The 26,401-nt window shown below is 41.3% G+C and overlaps 1 protein-coding gene across 2 annotated transcripts in view; it reads right to left on the bottom strand.

Moving 5' to 3' along the window:
- Positions 1-1,475: 1,475 nt before the first annotated feature.
- The window catches only part of FBXW11 (F-box and WD repeat domain containing 11), a 143,997-nt gene continuing 119,071 nt past the window's right edge, over positions 1,476-26,401 (bottom strand). For both annotated transcript variants that reach the window (XM_021716352.1, XM_008065684.2), the window contains 7 exons: positions 23,766-23,884; positions 22,117-22,366; positions 19,290-19,408; positions 17,003-17,113; positions 16,057-16,135; positions 14,747-14,933; positions 1,476-3,903 (listed from right to left, as the gene is read on the bottom strand). In XM_021716352.1, coding sequence (XP_021572027.1) covers positions 14,772-14,933; positions 16,057-16,135; positions 17,003-17,113; positions 19,290-19,408; positions 22,117-22,366; positions 23,766-23,884 — 840 coding nt within the window. In that variant the 3' untranslated portion in view covers positions 1,476-3,903; positions 14,747-14,771. The remainder of the gene's footprint in view (positions 3,904-14,746; positions 14,934-16,056; positions 16,136-17,002; positions 17,114-19,289; positions 19,409-22,116; positions 22,367-23,765; positions 23,885-26,401) is intronic.

The following is a 26,401-nucleotide window of genomic DNA, read 5'->3' as shown; positions in this document are numbered from 1 at the left end:
GGGGCCCTGGTGGGATAGTCTCCACGGTGTCCTAAGAGCAGCGCCTGGACCCCCAAAGCTGGCGGGACTTGGGACCACAAATACAGCCAGCAGCAAAGGGAAATAAGTTCCCAGGACGTGAAGATGGCGGTGAAGGATGTTGGGAGCGAAGTCGTCCGCCCGGAGAGCTCCCCAGAACACAGGTTTGAGTTGTTTCTGAGCACGTCCTTACCACGGACCAAGTCCTTGGCCTCGTAGCTTCCAGGTTCTCCCAGGCCAGCCCAGCAATAACTGGCATCCTCTGAGCAATGGAACCCAACAAATCCTGGAGATGAATGAGGAAACGTAGCAGAGCTGAACGCAATGGCGCGATGCAGTTCCACGGGCAGGATTCCACTTTGCAGGTTACCTGGCCCCGCTAAGAAAGCTCCTTACGAGCTTCCATTCTCCCACGTGGCTCCACCTAGCTAATAAAAATTCAAGCCACCGAATTAGAATCTCTGCGCCTTTGGTGTGTGTGGGGGGGTCCACTGCCCCACCTTTGGACAGATAAACACCTGCAGACCACCACATACTCAGGTGCTTACTAAATGCCTACAAGGGACTAGTGAGATCCAGCCATATGCAACCAGTCAGCAGAGGCCCGGACATCCCTGGAGCTCTTCAGTCAAGTTCCCAGTGTCTTCTCAGGTTGCTAGACCAAGCTGTATATAGAAAAGAGGGCATCTGTCGAGGATATGACAGAAACTTGTCACCATGGTGGAGGGACTGGGGGCCAAGGGCGGGCGGGAGAATTACTTTTTACTCTATAATTTTGTGGTTTGTAAATTGGTTTTCTTAACCATATGCGTATTACACATTTTAAAAACATTTCCTACAAGAAAAAGGGGTGAGGACAAGTATATAGAAATACTCTAATTTCATCCAAGAAGTCCACAGCAGCAATGTGCTTGGCTAATGGGGAAATCCTGGCTACCGGGCAAACCGCGACTCCTCAGAACTTCCACGGAGATCCTTCGTGCGTCCCTTCGGCATGAGTCCTCGGCCGGTGGATGAGAGTCCAAACGCGGAAGGTTCAAGATCTCATCTCTGATGCCTGGATGCCAGGGCCGAGAAAAACAATCCCTCACACTCCATGGCCCTTCTTCAAGGGGGATCCGCTCACACCTGGAAGCCACTGGGATGTTTAAGAGGCCATTTCGTCTTGCGACAGTCACTTATGAAGAACTAAGTATGTATGGGTGGCGGCTTTGCCTGGGACGAATGCTCAACTAGCACCCGGTTCCTGGGTTCAAGTGAGCTTTCAGCAGAAACTCGGACGAGGAGTCTCAGCGTCTTCCACAACATTCTCATGGGCTCCGAACTCCGGACAGAGCCTTCAACCTCATTTTACAAAGTAGATGATCTGTTAAATCCCTAAATTTTCACTGTATGCCACTGAACTCCTTCCTAGTAGTACATAACATTTTTTTTTTGAAAAATTTCTTAACAGAACATCAGAGTGTTGCAACACTTTATTAGGAGTATTGGCTTTGAATTAGTAGCTGAAGTAACAATTGCATGAAGCCAGAGTAGGTGTACTGCATAATACTCATACTTGATTTACTGACATTACTTAGCAATTTATTGGACAAAGGTCAAACTTTTCATTTTTTATTAAGCACATTCCACAGTACAAAGCTGTCATGAATAATATCTGTACAATTTAACAGTTTCAATAGCTGTTCAGACACAAATTTATTTCAAACAGATAATTGGCAAACATAATTAATTACAAGTTAGAATTAGACTATCCCAGTGCTTTAAAACATTAATATAGCAGTAATTTACAGTTGCTCAATTATGGTTAGCAAAATAAAGTCCAGAGTACGGCTGGGAATTACTATTATAATACCAGAAAGTCAGAATTCCTTGGGTGCCAAAGTCCCCTGCTATAATTTAGTAGGCACAATTCAAAGGTTGTGTGCATATTCAAAGGCCATGATCTCCCAAGGAACAAAAGGAACGTCTATATTAAACATGCAAAAACAACAACAAAAAATCCATTCATTCAGAAGAACTGCCTCCTCCCCTTCCCTCCTCCCTTCCCCGGACTTTCCTACCCAACTTGGTATTAAGATGGACAGTGGTCAAAGCTACGACACTTTCACAACCACCATCAAGCTTACAACATCCACCTTGTGAATGGTGTTTATTTTTTACACTTTGAGACTCAACCTCTCACAAACAGAAATTAATTTAGGAACGTGGAAGGGAAAAATATATGTTTTTATAAAAAGGAAAACTAAAAAGCAAAGCCAACTCCATAAACAAATCACAGACACACACATTGATCCCCACACCCTTCTCATGCAAGGGACACTGCGAGTCCAGGGGCCTTCCCTGGTGGGGTTGATGCGTGTCCCGGGAAGAGGCTGGATGCATGGGAGGTTGTGTCTTGGTCCTTTACAATGTTACTGACATTCCCTGATCTTTGAAAACAACGGCAAGGGGTAGATCAAAACTTCATATTGGCCAAGGGAGGAGTGCCAGCCGATGCCAGTCCTTCCACGCATGTCGGGGGGACAGAGCCATTCACACATGCAGCGGCGAGCACGCCGGAGCTCTGAGAACCTGCCAGGCCACAGGTGCTAGGACACCAGAGATGACCACGGGCGTGGGGCTTTCAGGGGTGCCCCCCCAGTGTGGGCCTCTGAACCAGCCTGACGCTCAGCGGCTCCAAAGCAGAGCGGGGCCAGGAACCCAGTCAGCGGGAACTTCTGGCTCGTCCCTTCCCGGGGTGCGGTTGCACAGAATCATGGTTTTTGAAGGCGAAGCCAATGAACACGACAGGAAGTGACACCAGTACTTATGAGGAAAGAACAAAAAGGAAAAAAAACCATGTGCATGGCACCTCTACATTGTGTATACTGCACAACCAACATTTTGTGTTAAGCTTCTGAAGTTACATTTTAAAACAAGATTCCCATGAAAACACACACACCACACACACACAATGACAACAACAAAATAAAAACACTGTCTGAATACTGCAGGAAGGGTTCTAGGTCATCCACTTCACCCTGGTATCAGGTTCTTGAGCCCAGCCCGGGGCGAAGTTGAACACACTCTGCATTAGTGTCTCAGGCCCGGGGCCCTGACTCTAGCAACCTTGAGGTTAAACTGTTATGTACATCATATCTACATGCGGATACAGTATTTTAAGTTAGGAGGCAAGCACACGCGTCAAGGTGTTACTCTACCAAATATCAGGAGATGGCTGGGGGACAGAGAACAGTTAATAAAAGAAAAGAGCTATATTACCTGTTGGGAGATAATATAACTGGCTTACAGTTCTTTAAATTAAAAGAAATTGGTACAGAAAGGAAGTAAATCCAAAAAATATTACTAAAACAATCCCGAAAGATTTTTCCATTGTCCAACATGTTCCTAATATAACAAGTCAGAATTCATAATGACTTGGACGGTCAAAAGGAGAATGCCAACTTCTGAAAGGAAAGCCCTGGACTTTCTGGGTAGGTGTTTGGCACCCAAAATTTCACCAAAGAAGAATGCTGTTTCTTAATATCAGACCAAAGTGCAAAGCAATATAAATAGAGGCCAAGTCTTCTCTTGACGGTCGATTTACTTCTGTGAGACAGACTGGACGTTCCTTTTCTATTAACAATTTACACTTGAAGCATTAGGTTTTTCACTGATGAGGGGAGGAAATGGGCTTCTGCTCTACTTGAAGTCAGGGAAGCTAAGGTATCCTTCTCAGAGCTGAGCCGGAATCAGAGGTGAGAAATGTCGGTGCTTGAAGAGTTAGGCTGCTTTGCATCTACCCAGCGTCTAGAACCAATTCCAGCCTCATAACTCAGCTGTGGAACGAACTCCCTTAGGCATCTGGTAGCCATGTAGCCAGTAGTTCAAGACTAGAAAACCCTGAAAAACAAAAACAAAAGGAGTGCGTGGATATTGCGGTTAGACAGGGCTATATACATCACACCCATTTCCAATCATACATAGACATGTACTCTTAACAGGCTCGACTTCTCAAATAATTAGCATTAAACATAGAAGCTACAAGTTGTCCTGAGTGTATTACATACCAGGCATCATATTAATTTAAACCTCCTAACAACCCTATAAGGCAGAAACTATTATGAAACCTACTTCACAAATAAGAGGCTCAGAAAGGTTAGGTATGTGGTTCAAAGAGTTAGCCATGAGGTGACAGACAGAGGACTCAGAGGGGCTGACCCTACAACCTATCACGCCTCAGTGCTGCTGCTAAGGAGTATGCACATAACAAAATATGCTTAAGATTAGATTTTATGTTCAGCGTAATCTTTTATGACATTCAGAACCTACAAGAGGCCGGTCTCATATCCTCATGAGAGCCCTCATCCATCACCGTGAAACAAAAATATGCAAAAATTATCCCTTCTAAAGAGAATGCAAATGATCAGAAATTGCTTCTCTTTTTTTTTTTTTGAGTTGGAGTCTCACTCTGTCACCCAGACTGGAGTGCAGTGGCCGCTCCCGGCCACCACAGCCTCGACCTACTGGGCTCCGGCGATCCCTCCGCCTCAGCCTTCCGAGTAGCCGGAATTACAGGCGCGTGCTACCACGCCCGGCTGATTTTTTTATTTTATTGTAGAGATGAGGTCTCGCCTGCCCAGGCGGGTCTCGAACCCGCGAGCTCAGGCAATTCACTCACCTCAGTCTCCCAAAGGTGTGGGATTATAGACTGAGCCACCGAGCCCGGCTGCTTCTCTTTTAATTTAAACAAATCGTTTGTAAAAGGACAACACAGTATAGGGGGAAAGATGCCTGAATGTTCCACATTTTTTTGACCATGGCCTTGAGTCAGAAACACATTTAATCAGTTTCTACATTTATTCACGTATGTAAATGTGCAAGCATGCACGCACGCACACACACACCCCTAAAATAGAATATTCGTGAGACAATCATTACATATCATTACTATTAATAGGTACAATGCAGGCTGACATTTCTATTCTAAATCAAAACAAAGTCAAAAACCACTCAAATTATGTCCCAATCACTGATGGGTCACATCAGTGCTGCACTAAACCACTGGCCTAAAAATCTAAAGTCACCTTAGATCTAAAATTCTGTGTCAAAAATAAAAAATGTTTAAAAAGAGTTTTAAAAGCAACCTTTCCAAAAGGTTGTCAATTTCCATAAAATCAAGTATCCTAATAAGGTTTCCCAATGAATTCAAGAAAGATTAAATTTCATTTGCCACTGTTTTCACATTAAGGATATTTAAGAGCACCCGAATTATTCAGAAAATATTAAGCCCCAAGATTAGAAGGGGGTGCTCCCAAATGCAGATGGGGAGCATGGGCTGACTTCGTTCTTCTGGAGGGGAGCGTGACCCTACGTACCAAGTCTCTGCACATGATATCTTTTAACCCAGGCACTCCAGACATTTCCAGAACCTTATCCAAAAGCAATAAAGGGTTGGGCAAAGATTAAGCTAAAAGAATGACCATAGCACTGTTTTTTTTATAACAGCTAAAAGCTGGGACACACACACACACAACAGAGCGTATCCAAACAATCGAGTATTATTTGGCAATTAGGAATTATAATGTAGACAAATGCTGACATTACTAACACACAACAATTTCACAAGAAAGAGGGAGAAAAAGTATTTTTAAAATGTTCTGTTGTAAATCATAATTTCTAAAAGTCTAAAGGGACATATACAAAAGAGTTAACAGTGGTGAGCCGTGAGTAGGAGTTTATTTTCATTTTTGGGGGGCTTATCTTCTTTTTCTAATTTCTTAGTAATGATCTTATATTGTCTTGTAATAAGAGAAGAAGTTTTGAGCTACTACATATACAATATACAGCACATAGGAGTCAGTAATTTTTTAAAAAATGACTCGGCAAATAAATCTATTGCTACATTTCCTGACATGGAGATACTCTTACTTGATATTTTAGGGGTGAATATTTTACTGCAAGGTTAAATCATCATTAGGGTAGTGTTTCTTATTATGCATAAATCTTACAGTATCACATGGTAATAATTTTTTTCATGCTACAATAAATGAAAAGAATTTGGAAAAGAGCAATAAAATCTATAAAGTTGACTGCCAAGGTTGTCAAAAGTAATTCACTTTGAAGAGACAAACATATTTGGGGTTTCATTACTTGTGCTGGGATACAGGGAACCACTACCTTAAAAAGCAGATAAGATTTTTCCATTGACTTATAATTGTGAATAGTAACAAGGCAGTTTTTCTTAGGTTTCCAAAAAGGGGTGGGAGGAGGGCCTGGGAGAAGTTTCCTTTTCATCACAGCCAGTGAAAACTTGCACTGCTGGTCACTGCTTTATCTCTCAACCAAAGGAATCTTGTTTTGGGGTACTTTTAAGTAATTTATAGAAGCTGTCGATTCATCCATTAAATACACCAGGAAAAAAAGAAGCATAATATGGTTATCTTGAATTTTGCCAAGAGCCCTTTTAAACAGAGTGTAAAGACACAAACATATACCAAAACACAAAAGAGGTCAACTTAAATTGTTCCATGACACACCTACTCCGAGTGTACTCATTCCAGAAGCCCAGCTACAGTTGTCCATGTTCTACTTTATGTGTTTTCTTAGGTAAAAAAATAAAAATAAAAGCAGGGGAAAGATGCAGCTAAAGCAATGCACAAAGGAAAATGTAGTTTTAAAAGTTCCCATTAAGAGAGCCATGCCAGCTAGATGTGTTCCCTATATAGACAGAAGGTAACTAGATGTGTTCCCTATGAGGACAGGTGCCTGGATGTGTTCCCTACAAGGACAGGTACCTAGGTATGTTCCCTATGTAGACAGATACTATAGCTACTCAGAAGGCTGAGGCAGGAGGATTGCTTGAGTCCAGAAGTTCAAGGCTGCTGTGCACTCTGATCACAGCTATGAACAGCCATTGTACCCCAACCTGGTGAAACTATATCTCTAAAAAAAATTTTAATTATTTTCAAAAAGTTCCCATTAAGTATAATGTCAAACTCTCCATAGAAAAAAAAGTTTCCATTAAGAAAAAGACTGGAATAAATTTAACAAAAGATGTGCAAGACTAATACATGAAAAATCGTAAAACGTTGCTTCACAGAAGCTGAAGAAGACCTAAATGAGAAAGATCATGTTCATGGATTAGAAGACTCAACATTTATTCAAATGAAATATTCCCCAAAATGATCTTTAGATTCCATGCAGTCCTAATCATAATCCCAGGAACCATATTTCTAGAACTTGACAATCTAGTTAAAAAAACAAGCCTAGGCCGGGCAGGATGGCTCACGCCTATAATCCCAGCACTTTGGGAGGCGGAGGTAAGAGGATTGCCTAAGCCCACAGGTTCGAGACCAGCCCGGGCAATTTGGTGAGACATCATCTCTACAATAAATCAAATAATTAGCCAGGTGTGGTGGTACATGCCTATAGTTCCAGCTACTTGGAAGGCTGAGGTGGAAGGATCACCTGAGCCCAGCAGGTCCAGGCTGTGGTGGCCACGAGCATGCCACTGCACTCCAGCCTGAGTGACAGAGTAAGACTCCAACTCAAAAAAAAAAAAAAACTATAAACCTTAGGCCAAGAAATTTTTATTTTTTTATTTAAAAGATATGGGATGCAAAAAACGATTTTTTTTTTTTTTGGCCTTCCAAGTAGCGGAACTACAGGCACACACTATCGCGCCCAGCTAATTTTTTATTTACTGTAGAGAGACTAGGTCTCGCCAAGTTGCCCAGGCTGGTCTCGAACTCGCAGGCTCAGGCAATCCACTAGCCTTGGCCTCCCAAAGTGCTGGGATTACAGGCTGAGCCACCGAGACCGACCAAAAAACGATTTTTAAAAACAAAAAGTTGGAAGACTTATTAAAAAGATAGTTGGTACTGGTAAGGATAGCCACACAGAGCATGAAAAAAAAAAAGAGCTTAGAAGTCGACCTACATAAAAGTGACTTATTGATTTTTTGACAAAGGTGCTAAAGCAATTCAATGGCAAGAGGAAAGTCTTTTAATTAAATACTGCTAAAATAACTAAATAGCTGTATAAAAAAGGACAAAGACATTCTTACCTCACAACATACACAAAAATCAACTTTTAATAGATGAGATGCCTAAATATAAAAGATAAAAAAGCTAAACTGATCCAAACACAGTATTCATGAGCCATAGTGGCTAATTAAATTAATCTTAAATAAAACACAATTAAGTACAATGAAAAATTCAGTTCCTAAATGATACTGGCCATGTTCCAAGGGCTCAGTGGTCACATGCAGCTATCAATTACTACAGTGGACATACAGTGAACAGTACAGCTCTAGAAAATACAGACAAATCCAGTGATAAAAAGTAAGTCAAGGATGAAGTCAGGCTTGAACTACAGAAGGACACAAGAGAACTTTTGGGGTGATAGAAATGTTCTGATCTTGATTGTGGAGGTGGTATAAGGGGGCAGACAAGTGTAAAAACTCATTAAACAGTACACTTCAAATGGGTACAATTTATTTTACACAAAATATGCTTCAATAAAATTGACTTAAAACACACAAAAGAAAGCTGAGGCAGAAGGATCGCCGGAGCCCAGCAGGTCGAGGCTGCGGTGGCCGGGAGCGGCCACTGCACTCCAGTCTGGACAAAAGAGTGAGACTCAAACTCAAAACAAACAAACAAACAAACAAAGGCACAGAAAAGATGAAAAGAGCAGGGCAGAGGAAGATCAATACACCTAGGTACCTGCCTATGGAGGGAAAACATCTAGGTTCCTGTCTACATACAGAACACATCTAAGTACCTGTCCTCGGAGGGAACACATATAGGTACCTCTCATGGTAGGGAACACATCTAGGTACCTGTCAACAGAGGGAACACGTCTAGGAACCCATCCTCATAGGGAACATACCTAGATATCTGTCCTTGTAGGCAACATAATCAGGTATCTGTCCTCGTAGGGAACACATTTAGATACCTGTCTACATAGGGAACTCATCTTAGGTAGCTCTCCTCATAGGGAACACATCCAGGTACACATCTAGGGTACCCATCTAGGTATACATCTGTCCTCACAGGAAACACATCTAGGTACCTGTCCTCATAGGGAACATATCCAGGTAACTGTCTACATAGGGAACACATTTAGGTACCTATCCTTATAGGGAATAAATCCAGGAACTGATCCTCGTAAGGAACACATCTAGGTACCTGTCTCCGTAGGGAACATATCCAGGTACCTGTCTACATAGGGAACACATCTAGGTTCCTGTCTATGTAGGGAACACATTCAAGTACCTGTCTACAAAGAGACCACATCTAAGTACATATCTACATAGGGAACACATCTAGCTTCCTGTCATCATATAGAATATAACCAGGTACATGTCTATGTAGGAAACACATTCAGGTACCTGTTTACATAGGGAACACACCTAGGTAACTGTCCTTATAGGGAACACAGCTAGGTACCTATCCTTGTAGGGAATACATCTAGGTACCTATCTTCATAGGAAAGAAATCCAGGTACCTGTCTTATGTAGGGAACACATCTAGCTAACTGTCCTCAGAAGGAACACATCCAGGTACCTGTCTACGTAGGGAACACATCTAGATACTTGTCCTCATATGAAACACATCTAGGTACCTGTCCTCATAGGGAACACATCGAGGTACCTGTCCTCAAAGAGAACAGAGTGAGGTACGTGTTGTCGTAGGGAACAAATTCTGGTACCTGTAACACACCTAGATTCCTGTCTATGTAGGAACACACCAAGGTACCTCTCCTCGAAGAGAACACATCTAGGTATCTATCTACATAGGGAACACATCTGGATAACTGTCCTCGTAGGGGACAAATCTAGTACCTGCCTATATAAGGAACACATCTAGGTACCTGTCCACAGAGGGAAAACATCCAGTTACCTGTTCCTCGTAGGGAACACATCAAAATAACTGCCTACGTAGGCAACACATCTAGGTTCCTGACTACAGGGGGAACATATCTAGGTATCTGTTCTCCTAGGAAACCCATCTAGATACCTCTCTTCATAGGGAACACATCTAGGTACTTGTCTTCCTAGGGAAGACATCCAGGTACCGGTCCTCATAGGGAACAGCACATGCAGGTACCTGTTCTCCTAGGAAACCCATCTAGATACCTCTCCTCATAGGGAACTCATCTAGGTATCTGTCCTCGTAGGAGACACATCCAGGTACCTGTCTACCTAGGGAACATACATAGGTCCAGTCTACATGGAAACCCACCAAGGTACCTCTCCTCATAGGGAACACATCGAGGTACCTGTCCACGTAGGAAACACATCTAGGTACCTGTCTACATAGAAAATACATATAGGTACCTGTCTACATAGAAAACACATCAAGGTACCTGTCCTTGCAGGAAACACATCTAGGTACCTGTCTTTGCAGGGAACACATCTAGGTACATGGCCTCATAGGGAACACATCGATGAACCTGACCTCATAGGGAACATATCTAGGTACCTGTCCTAGCAGTAAACATATCCAGGTACCAATCTACATAGGGAATACATCTAGGTACATGTGTATGTAGGGAACAAATCCAGGTACCTGTCCTCATAGGGAACACATTGAGGTACCTATCTTTGTAGGGAAAACATCCAGGTACCTGTCTACCTAGGCAACACATCCAGGTTCCTGTCTACATAGGAAAACATCTAGGTATCTGTCCTCGCCGGGAACACACCTAGTTACCTATCCTTGTAGGGAAAATATCCAGGTACCTGTCCTCATAGGGAACACATTCAGGTACCTGTCTACATAGGAAACACATCTAGGTACACATCTAGAGTACACATCTAGATACATATCTGTCCTCATAGAGAACATATCTAGGTACCTCTCCTCATAGGGAACACATCTAGGAACCTGTCTACATAGGAAATATATCTAGTTACCTGTCCTCGTAGGGAACGCATCTAAGTACCTGTCCTCATAGGGAACACATTCAGGTACCTGTCCATGTAGGAAACACATCTAGGTTGCTGCCCTTGTAGGGTACAAATCTAGGTACCTATCCACGTAGGGAACACATCTAGGTACGTGTTCTCATAGGAAACACACCCAGGTAACTGTCTACGTAGGGAACATATCTAGGTTCCTGTCTACGTAGGGAACATATCTGGTTACCTGTCTACATAGGGCACACATCTAGGTATCTGACTTCGTAAGGAACACATATTGGTACCTGACTATGTACAGAACACATCTAGATACCTGTCCTCGTATGGAACACATATAGGTATCTGTCTACATACGAAACACATCTAGGTACCTTTCCTCATAGGGAATACATCTAAGTACCTGTCCTCATAGGAAACAAATCCAGGAACTTGTCCTCATAAGGAACACATCCAGGTACCCATCTAAGTAGGGAACACAGCCAGGTACCTGTCTATGTAGAGAACACATCTTGGTATCTGTCTATGTAGGGGACTCTAGGACCTGTCTATGTAGGAAACACATTTAGGTACGTGTTTCACAGGGAACACATTCAGATACCTGTCTAAGTAGGGAAAACATCTAGGTACCTGTCCTCATAGGGAACATATCCAGATACCTGTCTATGTAAAGAAGACATCCAGGTAACTGTCCTCCTAGGGAAAACTTAGTCAATGTAGGGAAGATACCTAGGTATCTGTCCTCGTAGGGAACACCTCCAGTTACCTGTAGGGAACACATCTAGCTACCTGTCTTTGTAGGGAATACATCTAGGTACCTATCCCCGTAGGGGACACATCCAGGTACCTGTTCTCATTGGGAACACATGTAGGTACCTGACCTCCTAGGGAACACATCTAGGTACCTGTCCTCATACGGAACACATCTTGGTACGGGTCTACATAGGGGACACATCCAGGTACTTTCTCTGTAGGGAACACATCCTAGAAAATGTTTATGTAGAGAATACATCCTGGTATCTGTCTATGTAGGGAATACATATAGCTACCTGTTTTCATAGGGAATGCATTTTGGTACTGGTTTGTGTAGGGGACTATCCGGATACCTGACTATGTAGGGAATACATCCTGGTACCTGTCTATGTAGAGAACACACCTAGGTACCTGTCCTCGTACGGAACACATCTTGGTAGTGATCTACATTGTGGACACAACCAGGTACCTATACCTGTGTATGTAGGGACACATCCACGTACCAGTCTACATAGAGAATACATCTTGGTATCTGTCTATGTAGGGAACAAATCTAGGTACCTGTCCTCACAGGGAATACATCTTGGTACTGGTCTATGTTGGAACATATCCAGGTACCTGTCTACGTAGAGAACACATCTAGGTACCTGTCTATGTAGAAAACACATCTGGTATCTCTGTGTGCCAATTTAGGTCATTTATTTCATTCTTTAACTTATTATCTATATTTGCTGAAAGTGACAGCATGAATTCAGTGTAGTTTTATATGCAGTTATTGGATTACAGGCCATTTCTTATGTGGCTGGGACAAATAACACAAACAAATCATGTTGGCTCTGGGTGCCACTACCCAAAAAATATCACTGAGCGCTCAGAGAATGCTGGGGCTCCATGACAAAGAAGCTCCATAGCCTTGTGACGGGACAGGCACACAGACCACTTCAATACCAAGTAACAGATTAAGCCAGAGGAAGTCAACGGTAGGCGTGGGAAGTCTGCACAGCCCTAATAACACAAGGGGTGGGGGTGAAGGTCTGTGCTACTGATGTGATTAGGAAAGTAAGCAGAACTCAGACTGGCTAGAGCAATGGATTTGGGGGAGGGAGTAACAGGAGGTTAGGGTAGGGGGCAAGAGGGGTAGCTGGAGAAGAAAGAAGGCAGCAGCTGGATGTTAAAGCTCCCATTGGCAAATCCAGGTAGTTCAGGCTCAGTCCTGAAGACAGCAGGGTGCCAGGAGGGCAGAAGGTTGGCAGAGCCAAAGCTAAGATGAGCCCAGCTAGCAGCAGAACAGAGAGCAGGTAAAGAGAAAAAGGATAGACTGGGAAGCTGCTGTCACCAGGAACCACTCCACCTTCCCTACACTTTCTTAGACTTTGGGAGAGGGGAGGGGAGGCTGGCAGGGGAGGAGTAATCACTCAAAACATCCTTGCCTTCTTCATCTGCAATCTCCTAGAAAGTTGATTTTAAGACTCCATTCAATCAATACACATAACAATTCTGCATACGAAGAATCTATCCAGAGAGAAAGCAGGAAACGAGAAGGTTATGATTGCAGAAACAGTCTGCACATACTAGATAGCAGGAATTGCAAACAGCTAAGGGGCTTCAGGTCACTCCTAATCATGTCCCACCTCCAGGGTAGTCACCACCAACCCCAACCAGTTCTTCGGGGTCTGCATGGGGTCCCAGAATCCTTCCATAGGCAGCATAAAGTCCCCATTACAACCACTCAAGTCTGCCAGTGAGGCAGGAAAACAGCCACAGGGAATACATAAATGAATGAAATAACAAAAGAATAAAACTTTATTTATTGACAATGGAATTTTAATTTCATGCAATTTTTGCATATCATGAAAAAAAATCATTCTTCTTTTAACTTTTTTGTCAAGCATTAAAAATGTAAAAACTATTCTTAGCCTATGGTGATAGGGGGAAAAAAAAATCAGTCAGTGGGTCAATTTGGGTTCCTGGCTACATTTGTTGAACTCCTGGGCAAGACAAACTTCCTGAAGATCTACTTATTGAACCTTAGAATTCTGATGAATGATTACTTTAAAAGATGGTAACTTGAAGACTAGGTACCAGGAGTTCTAACTCTTTCCATCAGAAAAGTTCACAATTCTGCATGTGAACTTTATACTTTTAAAATTCAATAAGTAGGAAAATATATAATGATAAAAAGCCACTAAGAGTTAAGTAATGGGCGACAGAGTGAGACTCCAACTCAAAAAAAAAAAGAGTTAAGTAATGCTTTTAAATAAATAAGAATTTTATTAATCACAATAATCTTTACATACTTAGTAGTATGAATACATATAAATGTATTTAACCAACCGACAAAGTTTAACATGCATAGAATTCACTGGCCCACAGCAAAATGCTCAGAGTTGTCAATTCTGTTTTGGATGGTCATGAATTCCTAGCAGCAGCTAAATAAGATCTCTTCACCTTCCAGACAGGACACCCTTGGTCATCAAAACATTCTGTCACCAATAGTTACAATGGCTCTAAGTCTTTCTGCAACCCAAGCAAAGAACTTGGCTTCTCAGGGTACTTGTATTTCAGGGACATAGAATGGGTTTAGGGACTCTCTCAACATAGAGAGCTTCTCTGATTCATCTTGGAAGGAATGGTGATGGTAGGTGAGTTACGGCGGTGGGGAGGAGGGGGATTGAATGCTTTATTGATGGTAATTTTTAAAAAAATAAAAGATAGAAATGAGAGGAAAGAAAGAGAAAAAGGAGAGCCTTGCATCCCAAAATAAAATACAAAGGACTTTGCTGGTATTAAATTGCTATGACCTGGAAAGCCATTTAGGAAAACAGTTTTTAAAAAGAGAACCACATTCCTTACCTGTCAATAGGAAAGCCCACACAATATACAGAACTCCAATGCAGACCTCATTTTAATGTGACTACAAAGATCTGTCCTTATACCAGAATTCTGCACAAGTTGACACATATAAGGGAGACCTAGGTTCACATCATCAAGGAACACAAATCACAAAATCTGCCCAAAGGGAAGGCGAGTGCAATCAGCCAACTGGAAGAGGAGGGGAGGACTCACCTGAAGCGGGTGAAAGTGCAGACTGTTATCTGGAGATGTATGTGTATGTTCTGGAGGGAGAACGGGTCTCATTCTGGGCACTGGGAGGCACATTTAAGAAATCCCAAATCAAAATAGTGTCATCATGGGAGCTACTGATGATTTGAAACTCATCAAACTGTAGCCGAAACACACGTCCAGAATGTTCCTGTGAAGTAAAACAACTCCATGAACAAAATGAGACCTTTGTAATCCCTCCTATTTCACAATGAGAAATTTAGCACTAACCGAACATGCAGCTGCTTACATAGGCCTCCTAAATAATTTTGCAGAGTTTACTGAGTTTTGTCTTTCACCCCAAGAACAAATACACTTCCTTTTCTTCTAAGCCTTTCTTTTATTAAACACTGTATCCTAGATCATGGCCCATTAATATATCAAAAATATTATCTTACAAAGGGCCTTGAAAGGGTAAACAACAATATTTACTACCCCTTACTGGCGAACTACCAAAATACACTGTAAAACCTAGAATCAGACGGCTAATTTTTCAAAACATGGCCAAGAATATCTATCTCGAAACATAGCCAACATCAAAATTTGTGGGGATACATAGAAGCATTCCCACTAAAGTCAAGAGGAAAACAAAAATGGCCCTAACTACAGTTCTGTACATTCTAGTCAATGCAAGAAATGAAGAAATAGACATAAAAGGTAAAACTACTGAAAATAAGAAAAATGTCAATATATTCAAATGACTCCTCAAAAATACAACAGATCGAATTGGACTATTAAAAATTATGAGTTTGGAAAACAGTTTTTAAAAACAGAACCACATTCCTTACCTGTCAATAGGAAAGCCCACACAATATGCAGAACTCCAATGCAGACCTCATTTTAATGTTGCTAAACCAAGATTAACATATAAAAATAAAGTCTTCCTATATGCCAAAATAATAAACCACAGAATACAGATTAAGGAGAAATTCCACCTTAATAGTATAAAAATGTGCAGTGTTATAAAAATATAACACAATCATAGATAGCCATATGAAGAATGCCACCACACCTCTTGGGAGGAAATACACATGCTCTACAAGAAAACAGTCCACCTGCAAAGAAGCAGCCTGCATTCATGTAGGATTACTCCCCATAGGAAAGAGCTCCCAGTAAAGTCAATGCCAAATACGCTCCAATTTTGGCTAAGCAAAGTTAGAAGTGAATTTCTCTGATAATACACAAACTTCCTTGTGGTACACCTGGACAGGGCTCTCTGCAGGCAGTCACCCTCCAGCACAGGGAACCCAATCCCATTTCCAGAGATCACATACCACCAATGTTCGTAAACACAAAGTGCTCGCAGGGGCTCGAGGGTCCAGAGCAGCTTGCAAGTCCCAAACTTTAATTTTCCTAGAAAGAAAAATGAGATTGTGATTAGTAGAAAAGTTAACACTTTCTATGTTGCCAAACATTTCCTTGACAAAAAAGAATGGACTTGAGCTGCCTATCATAAAAGCTCACGGGGAACACGCTAATGTCACAAGTTGCTTGAACCAATTACACTTGATTTTGAAAAAAATAAAAACATACACATTCTCAGCATTACTGAAATTTTAAAGAAATACTATTCTAAAGGAGACAAGAAAACAACTTCAGGTTATCTAGATTCAAATCCTGCCATGATAATCTATGTCACCAAACTCAGTAATCAGGGGTTCTCTAGGGCTGAGTAGGTGCTGCTGTCAGAAGCTAGTGCTCCGTGTGAATTCCAAGGATACCTTTCTCCAAATCAAACAAACGCTGAAAGGTAGGAATGTGAGTACAGAAGGGCAAGTAACCATTTGGGAAGTATATACAGGGTCATCTTGAAAGGTTTACAGTTGCCATTTGCTCACTTAAAAACCATGGAGAAAGGAGATTTCTCAATTTACCAAAGGAGAAAAGCTTATTGTTGATAACACACACAGAGCCTGGCTTAGTGTAGGGCGAAGGCAAAGCAGTGAATTTCCCCACAGCCTAAGCTACTCCCAGAGTTTATGACAGTGAAAGGCAGACGTTGAGGAACCACAGTGGCTCTGCTACTTGTGATTTGGGGCAAAATTTTGTTTATCTTTCTGGGCCTGAGTATTCTCAGCTGATCAGCTAGTATATATAATACCTGCCATCCACCACTACACAGAAAGCACTAGCACAGGACCTGGCACATCCAGGATCGCTTAACATACAGCCTTTCTTCTTGACAGAGTGAATTGTCATTTGAAAATCTAGAATACCTACCCATCATAGGCCCCACTGACAATCCTCTTGTTATCAAACCGGATGCATCGGACCAATTCTTCATGCCCCTCTAGGACTCTTAAACAGGCGCCACACTCAATATCCCAGAGCCTGGAGTGAGAAACAGCACTCTGTGAAACAAATTCCCATGCAGGATCCACATGATCTTCAAGTTCTTTATATCTGCTCCACACAGATATGACTTTTCACTATCCTTGAGTCCTCTATTTCTATCTTGCTCCCAGTCCACACTACACACATAAAGCGATATGTGTACATTCATACCGTTTGGGTATTTCTAGGCACTATCTTAGGAGGAAGTTTTACTTTTCATGGTATTTCCTTTTCTACAGTTTGAAACCATTTTTAATCATGTACACATATCACTATTTAAATAAAATCAATAAACAAGAAATTTCAGTTCTATTTAGTTTGTAGGCATTCTCTGGATGTCTGAGTTCATGAAACTTCATAGTCAAATGGCCTAGGAAGGACTTTTCTGGGGAGGCAGGGATTGCAGGCAGGAAAGGAGAAAAGGCAGTGTGGGGTGGGGGAGGCAAGAGATGGTGCACACAGTCAGGGGTCACGCTTCTGCCCCAGGCACTTCTAGCCCAGTGGAGTCCCTGAGACCCACTGAGGTTGGAACTAAGGGACCAGTATGGTAGTCTCTTTCTCCTGATGAGGCTTAAGGACACTTCTTCCTTGCTATCTACTGCATAAAAAGCAGTGTGCATACTATGGTTGGCTGGTTTACAAAGTCAGAGTGGAGACTTGCTAGGTATTTGCAGTGTTTTCCCGCTGGCTACACCAAGCCTTTTTCTTCATACATGAATTAAATAACAATTCTGGAGTTAGAGATTATTTTTTTGCTTTTTTCCTATTATAATAGATTATTCCATGTTATTTGCAAAAATAAATCACGCTAACTAGCATGTAAAAAACAAAGTAAGGAAACTAATTCTATAATGACTTTTTCCTGCCCCTCCACCAGTAACTCCTATTACACATCCAATGAACATTTTACAAAACTGCCCTCAGTAAACCTTCTTAGTATCAGTGATGAGAGTTTCTCTCATCTGTGATCAGAGCCATTAAGCACTGCCACTGATTCCAAAGTGGGTTCGTTTATCTATAAACTGCAGAGTAATACACATTACTATGTTGCAAATCCTCAGAGATTCCGAGTTAATAACGGTTTATTGATGAAATATTAAGCAGGACCATAGCATGATGAATACAAAAGAACCAAGATGTAAGCTCTAAACTAACTTTCATGATATCGTAAAGCCTAAAATGATGAAGAAAATATAACAGTAGTTATAGCTTTTTTGCTTACCTTTTTAAAAAATCAACTTGAGCCCAATCTTTATTTTAACCAAACATTAGGCTATTTGGTTATAAACACCGAAGTTAAGTTACAGTCACTTAAGTACAGCTAACAGCTTGTGTTGAGATAGTGAAAAAATGACTTGGGATAATTAAATAGATATTTAAGGGGATTTTTTTTTCTTCCCTAGACAGTGTCTTACTCTGTCACCCAGGTTAGAGTACAGTGGTATAATCTATAGTCCACTGCAGCCTCGATCTTCTGGGCTCCAGTGATCTTCCCATCTCAGTCTCACAGGTAGCTGGGACTACAGGTAAGCACCACTGTGCCCAGCTAATTTTTTTTTAGTTTTTGTTGAGATAGGGTCTCATTGTGGTTTCCAGTCTAGCGTCAAGAACTCCTCTTGCCTCAGCCTCCTAAAGGTCTGGATTACAGGTGTGAGCCACTGTGCCTGGCCAAGGATGTTCTAAATAAGATATAAAATGCCCAAGGCTAGTCAGATATATTAGAAAGCAAGGAGACTGAATGCTGGGAAGAGAAAAGGGAGGTAAAACAAATGACCCAGCAGGTGTGAATGATTTTGTAATGTAGTCTTGGGAGCGAGAAATAAAGTGCACTCCTTTCTGCCAGGGAGGAAGGTAGGGGCTCACAGGGAAGGAAGATCAGAGCAAGCTGTGCTGGAGCACTCTCATCTGCTCTGAGTGCTCTGGGATTAAGTGATCCAGGTGGAGCTGAGGTGATAAGATTTTGTGTACTGGGGGGATCCTGGAAGAACGCCCAGGGCATACACAGCTTTCCCACTTGAGTGGGTAGAGCCTGAGAGATTTGAAAAAGTTACCTACAGCTTTCTGATCTGACGCGTCCCATTTACTCTGAGTCATTCCAGCATCAGAACTGGGAGATGAATCAATACTGCGGTGAGAATAAGCCTGTTCTGTCAGCACACCAGCTTCTACCCACCTAATGGTATTATCTGATGATCCACTAACAACCAGCCGATCCCTGTACTGGAGACAGGCAATGCCTCGCTTGTGCCCATTGAGAGTACGAACAAACTCACAGGTACTCGTGCTCCAGACCTGCATAACAAATTAGCGACATCATGAATGCAGAAAAGTCTTCTCACAATATGCCTTTAAAAAAAAAGAGAAACCTTCTGAGAATGACCCAAATATGTGATTTATTATAAAACACAGTCTATTCTACCTGAAAACTGGGAGGCGGGGGACATATTGGACAGTATAACTTTCCTTGGCTGCTGAGTGGTGAAACTAGCAGGAAACAGAGGAAAGTAGTGAAGCCTGCAAATTCTGAGATCTTTACAAAGAGAACATCTCCCAGATGATTCAATGTTCATGTGCCCGGAGGAAAGAGTCTGGGCCAGATGTTATGTTTTTACACCAGCTGACATGTCAAACCTAATGTAACTGATGTAAAAAAGCTTCACCTTTCATATCATTCTCTTTTCCAGGACATTTTCTTGAACAACTCCATTTGTCTTGACACATTACTCCTAATATTATGTATGTGGAATAAATAATCCCTTCTTTGGTGAAATCATCTGGAAGACTTAGACATTCATAAACACCTTAACATATTATAAGATAAATAAGGAGATACACAGTACCCTGAATTATTGTACCAACTGCATTTGCAGCTGAATGGGATAAATAGATATCCACATGCAAAACAATGGCACTGGATCCCTACCTCATACCTTATACAAAAGATTAACTCAAAATGGATCAAAGACTTACATGTACGAGCTAAAACTATACAACTCTTAGAAGAAAGCACAGGAGTAAATCTTTGTGACCTTGGATTTGATCAACAGTTTCTTAGATATCCCAACAAAAGCATTAGCCACAATAGAAAGAAAATTGGTCAATTGGATGTCATCAAAATTCATCATTTGTGTTTCAAAGGATACTATCAAAAAAGTAAAAGACAACCCACAGAAAGGGAAAACAATATTTTCAAATCATATATCTGATAAGGGACTTGTATCCAGAATACATAAAGAACTCACAACTCAACAATAAAAAGACAAATTACCAATTTTTTAAATGGGCAAATGATTTAAATAGACACTTCTCCAAAGAACATATACAAATGGCCAATAAGTATACAAAAAGATGTTCAGCCACCATTAGTTACCAGAGAAGGCAAGGCTAACCACAGAGATGCCACTGCACACTCCCCAGGACAGCCATAATAAAAAAGACAGACAATAACAAGTGTTAACAAGGAAATGGAAGGACCCTCCATGACAGTATTATGAGACAGCTGTTCGGTCATAAAGCCCAAACCCTCCTAACTTCCAGGCACTGGTCTTGTATTGACTGGTGTGACTGTAGGAGTAAGCAATCGCATACAAATCCCAGCTGTTCAACTTCCCAACTGCCCAATCTAAAGTCTGATGCTACAGACTCCATGAGTTGTGGAGCGAAATACCAGAATGCTGTCTGGTGCTGCTCATATGAAAAAGGTTCTCTAGCAAGTTCAAACCCTCATACACTGTTGGCAGGACTGTAAAATGGTATAGCCTCTTTGGAAAACAGTTTAGTCATTCCTTAAGATGCTAAACACAGTTACCATCCCATGAAAATTGAAAGTACACACTAAAACTTGCACACAAATAATTACAGGAGCATCATTCATAATAACCCCCCCCCAAAAAAAGGGAGGAAACAACCAAAATGTCCATCAACTAATAAATGGTAAACAAAATGTGGTACATTCACACAGTGGAATTCTGTTCAGTCAACAGAAGAAGTGAAGTACTGCTATATGCCCAGTGAACATAGATGAGCCATGAAAACATTATGATAAGTAGAAGAAGCAGACACAAAAGGCCACATATTGTATGATTCCATTTAAATGAAATGTTTAGAAAGGCAAATCCATAGAGAGAGAAGGTAGATTAATGATCACCAGAAACAGACAGGAGAAAGCGGTGCTGACTGTTAATGGGTATGAGGTTTCTGAGAGGGTGATGCAAACATTCTGGAACTGGACAGCAGTGATGTCTTACAACATGTCAATGCAATAAAGGCCACTGAACTGTACTCTTTAAAATTCTGAATCTTAGGGGAATAGAAATTACAGTTCAGTGCCTTTTCTTATAAAAATATAAGAAAACTAAAATTCAATAAAGTCAGCATGGATATTGGAATCAGAACTACATTTGCCATATCCTGTGGCTCTCCCTAGACTACAGCCGCCTGTCATATGTCTGCCTCTAGTCCACCACATGCCAAGCTTCTTGAAGGGAAGGTCCTGTCTTATTCATCATCCTAGCTCCAGCTTCCAGACCAGGGCCTATGACATGGCAAGCTCTCAAAGTCAGATGAATAAATCAAATCCTTGCCCTGACAGTGACTAGTTGTGTGATCACCTACACAATTCTTCACTCCCTGAGTCACATCTGTAAAATGGGGGCAATACCTACCTTAAAAGAGTGTTGCAAAGGTTAACTGAGATGGTAATGCAAAGCTCCTAGCACACAGTATATGCTCCATAGGTTAGCTCTCTCTCCTTTAAAAGGATGGTCAAGAATATCATTTCATGAATCAGAGGACTGCTATCTCTTCTGGACCCGTGATTTCCTCCTACCTTGCCTACAACTTTCGAGGCACGTAGAGTGGGGTGGCCCCAAGGGTTCATCAACACAAATGGAAGAGAACAAAGAGCTCGCCAGGTAGCAGGTTGGTATAAGCCGCTTCTGCTTTCTCTCTGTTCTAAAAGGGACACGAGCAGGCAGGGTTATGACTGCAAACACACTTACTTTGATGGTCCTGTCGCCAGAGGCAGACACGATGTACTTATCATCAAAGTCTACTACGTTCACAGCAGCACGGTGGCCAACCAGGACACGGCGTAAAGTGATATCGGTGGCAGAAGCCATGTCCCACACAGCAATGGAGCGGTCCTTAGAACAGGTCACCATGAGTCCATTGCTGAAGCGTAAGTGCAGCACAGCCTCATTGTGGTGGATCAGTGTGTTTAGCACTTCACCCGTGTTCACATCCCAGACTCTACGAGACAGAAGAACATGACACATAAATTACCCATAGCACGCAAATGGAATAAAATGGGGTCCATTCTGAATGAACCTAAGGACATGATTCAAAGGAGTCCCCAGAAGCAATGTATTTGCTGAGAAGGGCTGAGATGGCTTCAGAAAAGGTGGCTAATTCTGGCTCTGTGCAGGTTTAGGTGTACTTAACAGTCAGGTATTCAGAAATGGCATCTGCAGGCAAAATTTGATTCCTCAAGGAAGTGGGCTTTGCAGGGAGTCTGAGGTGGCAGGAGAAAGGGCTTGGTGGCCGATGAATCGAGGACAGGTCTAAGCTTACAGTTCCTGTTGACCTCTGACAGCCACCACAAAGATTTTATTATTATTTACCCACCACAAAGATTTTAAGTATTGACATATCATCAGTCACCACAGCTACTCCTTTACTAGCTGCTTTATGGACAAAGCCAGGTCTCCCAGTTGCTTCACACTTAAGATCCAGGTTTTAGAGACAGCCCTTCCAAGTCATAGCTTTTCTGTAACCCCAGTCTCCTAAGGGAGCAGACACCGGTCTGAGTCCATTATTTGTCCACTGCAAACTGGAGACTCTAAGTCATGATGACTCATCAATGACCACACCCACCTCCTTTATGGACAAAGTTGGGGGAAGGGGAAATGCCCAGAGGTAGAGACAGAGCTATCAATAACGCTCCCTTTTTACTCTTTCAACTCCATCTAGCAGTCACTGCCTCCCTTCAACTGTGGAGCACTGCCATTTCCATCTTAGCACTCTACCCCTGAGGTGAAGACTGGACATCCGTGTTTCCACTGTACTGGAAAGGATGCACACAAGGTCATGACCGACATCAACTCAAGGTTCAAAATGTACTAACTACATGACTCTGAGGAAATTAGCCTGTCTTGTCTGGGTTTCCTAATACAACTATAAAAATGAAGGTAACATCTACCTACTCAGAAAGGCTGACGTGAGAACTCAACAGGATAACATTGTATGAAATATCTAATATGCTGTCTCCTTGCCTGTGTCCCTCAAGAGTCTGCAAACTGCTTCTGCCTCCCTAAATTTTTATAGGTTGCCTCACCAAACCCCGGGACAGCTGCCTTCCTCCCTGCTGCTCTGGACCACAGCTTCCCAGAGGGGAAAGCCAGCCTCATATGAGGCAATGTGCTCTCACAGAAAAGTATTTGTTCACCTCTAGTACACGGCAATGGGATACACTTAACAAAAATTAGCTTTCTTGCCTCACAGGCTTAAACATGTCTACATCAAAAGGAGTCTGAAATACAGCACACAGAAATGGATACGAAGTATGAATACCTATCCCAGAGGAGGGTGTGGGTCTCAGTCTCCTCATGGAAGACTCACAAGTTCAGACCAAGGAAGCCGGATCACTCACCTCACTGTAGAATCTGAAGAGCCAGTAACAATGACACGTTCATCATACTGGAGACAGAGGACAGAGCCTGTGTGCCCTGTTAACACTTTCAAACATTCTAGGCTGGTTTTATCCCAAATCTATCCAGAAAAGATCACAAACAATGATTTATTAGATCACATTCTGATGAATTTCACCATCCCCCTCTGTGTTCCAAATCATAAAACACATGTGTTATAACAAATAAGAAAAATTAAATATCAAACAGGTGGGAAGCAACAAGTAGGAATGGGGTAATATCGACTGATTACCAGAAAAGATGTGCTACTTGTTAATTTGTACCTTTAGCTACTGTACTCATTATGCTTATTAACAGCCTTATAACGGGGATTTTAAAAAAATAAAATCTGTGAAAAGAGTTGGCTCACTATCTAGAAAACAATGTGACATCTATTAAGACCTTTTAAAAATGTTTATAAAATAAAAAATGGAAAATGAAATGTCCAACATTTCAGAAAAATCTCAAAAATTGTGAAGAGTTCAGCATTTTTAAATACCAGAATAAAAAATTGTCTATAAAGTGACACGAGTATGTATATTTAAAGGAAAAAAGAAAAAAAGGAAGTAAAATGTTATTAATAGTTGTTTTTATACTGAGTGCTCTTTTTCTTTCTTCTTTTACTGCTTCCATGGATTTGCCTTTTCCAGAATGCCACAGAGTTGGAATCATACGGTGTGTAGCCTTTTTCACTTATGCATTTAAGGCTCTTCCCTATCTCTTCATGGCTAGATATATTTTTGCACTAAAAGCTATTTCATTGCCTGGATGTACCAAGGTTTATTTATCTATTCATCTACTGAAGGACACTTTGGTTGCTTCCAAGTTTTGGTAATTACAAATAAAGCTGCTATAAATATCGACGTGAAGGTTTCTGGTATGGACATAAGTTTTCAATTCCGTGAGTAAATACTAAGCAGTACTACTGATGAATCATCTGCTAAGAGTATGTTCAGTTTTGCAAGAACTGCCAAACTGCCTTCCAAAGTATATCATTTTGCATTTTTCCCAGCCGTGAATGAGAGTTCCTGTTGCTCCACATCCTCGCCAGTTTTTGGTGTTGTCGGTGTTCTGGAATCTGGTCATGCTCACAGTCATTTAGTAGCATCTCGTTATTGCTTTAATTTGCATTTTCCTGATCAGTTATGACATGGAGCACCTTTTCACAGGCTTGTTTGCCAACTGTGTATCTTGGTGAGGTGTCTGTTAAGGTCTTTGCCCCATTTTTTAGTCAGTTGCTTATTTTCTTATTGTTGGGATTTAAGAGTTCTTTGCACATTTTGGATAAATCTTTCATCAGATATGTATTTTGCATGTATTTTCTCCTAGTATGTGACCTATTTTTTCAATCTCTTCACAATGTCTCTCACAGAGCACAAGCTTTTAATTTTAATAAAGCCCAGTTTATCAATTCTTTCTTTCATGAATTGTGCCCTTGGTTTTCTACCTAAAAAGTGACTAACAAACTAAAGATCATCTAGATTTTCTCCTACATTGTATTCTAGGAGTTTTGTGTTTTAAATGTATGTCTGTGATCATTTTGAGTTGCTTTTTGTGAACTGTATAGGCTCTATGTCTAGATTCTGTGGAGGGACACACTGATGTCTAGTTGTTCCAGTACCATTTGTTGAAGAGCGTATCTTTCCTCCACTGCATTGCCTTTGCTCCTTAGTCAAAGATCAGTTGACTATATGTATGTAGGTCTATTTCTGGGCTCTCTATTCTGTTCCATTGGTCAGATGTCCATTCTTCTGCCAGAAACAGGCTGTCTTGATTAGTGTAGTTTTATAGCAATTCTTGAAGGAGAGTAGTGTTCATCCTCTGACTTGTTCTCCTCCAACATCGTGCTGGCTTTTGCCCCTCCATATAAATGTTAGTCAGGTTGTTGATAAGCACAAAATAACACACTGGAACTTTTGACAGGAATTGTGTAGAATCTATAGACCAATCTGGGAAGAACTGACACCGACACAATAGTCTTTCTACTCATGAGTACAAAATATCTCTCCATTTATTGTTATTTGATTTTTTATCAGAGTTTTATAGTTTTCCTCACATAGATCTTGTATACATTTTGTTAGATTTATACCTAAATATAATTCATTGCTGGTACATAGGCAAGCAACTGACTTATGTATATCAACCTTGTATCCTGCAATCTTGCTATAATCACTTGTTAGTTCTAGGAGTATTTTTGTTGATACTATCAGTTTTTCTACAGACAGCTATGTTATCCATAAGCAAAGACAGTTTTATTCCTTCGCAATCCATATACCTTTTATTTCCCCCTCGTCTTAATGCATTAGCTAGGACTTCCAGTATGATGTTGAAAAGGAGTGGTGAGAGAGGACATCCTTGGCTTATTCCTGACTTCAGTGGTAAAGCTTCAAGTTTCTCACCATTAAGAATGATGTTAGCCATAGACTTTTTGTAGACACTCTTTGTCACGTTGGAGAAGTTCTCTATTCATAGTTTACTATGAGTTTGTTTAATCATGAATGAGTACTAGATTTTGTCAAATGCTTTTTCTGCATCTATTGAGATGATAATGTGATTTTCTTCTTTAGTCTGTTGATATGATGAATCATATTAATTGACT

This window comes from Carlito syrichta, unplaced genomic scaffold, assembly GCF_000164805.1.
Source record: "Carlito syrichta isolate Samal-C Ts95f unplaced genomic scaffold, Tarsius_syrichta-2.0.1 Scaffold308774, whole genome shotgun sequence".
Taxonomy (NCBI): domain Eukaryota; kingdom Metazoa; phylum Chordata; class Mammalia; order Primates; family Tarsiidae; genus Carlito; species Carlito syrichta.
Note: the sequence above shows the minus strand (reverse complement) of the source record. Positions and strands in the feature narration are given on the sequence as shown.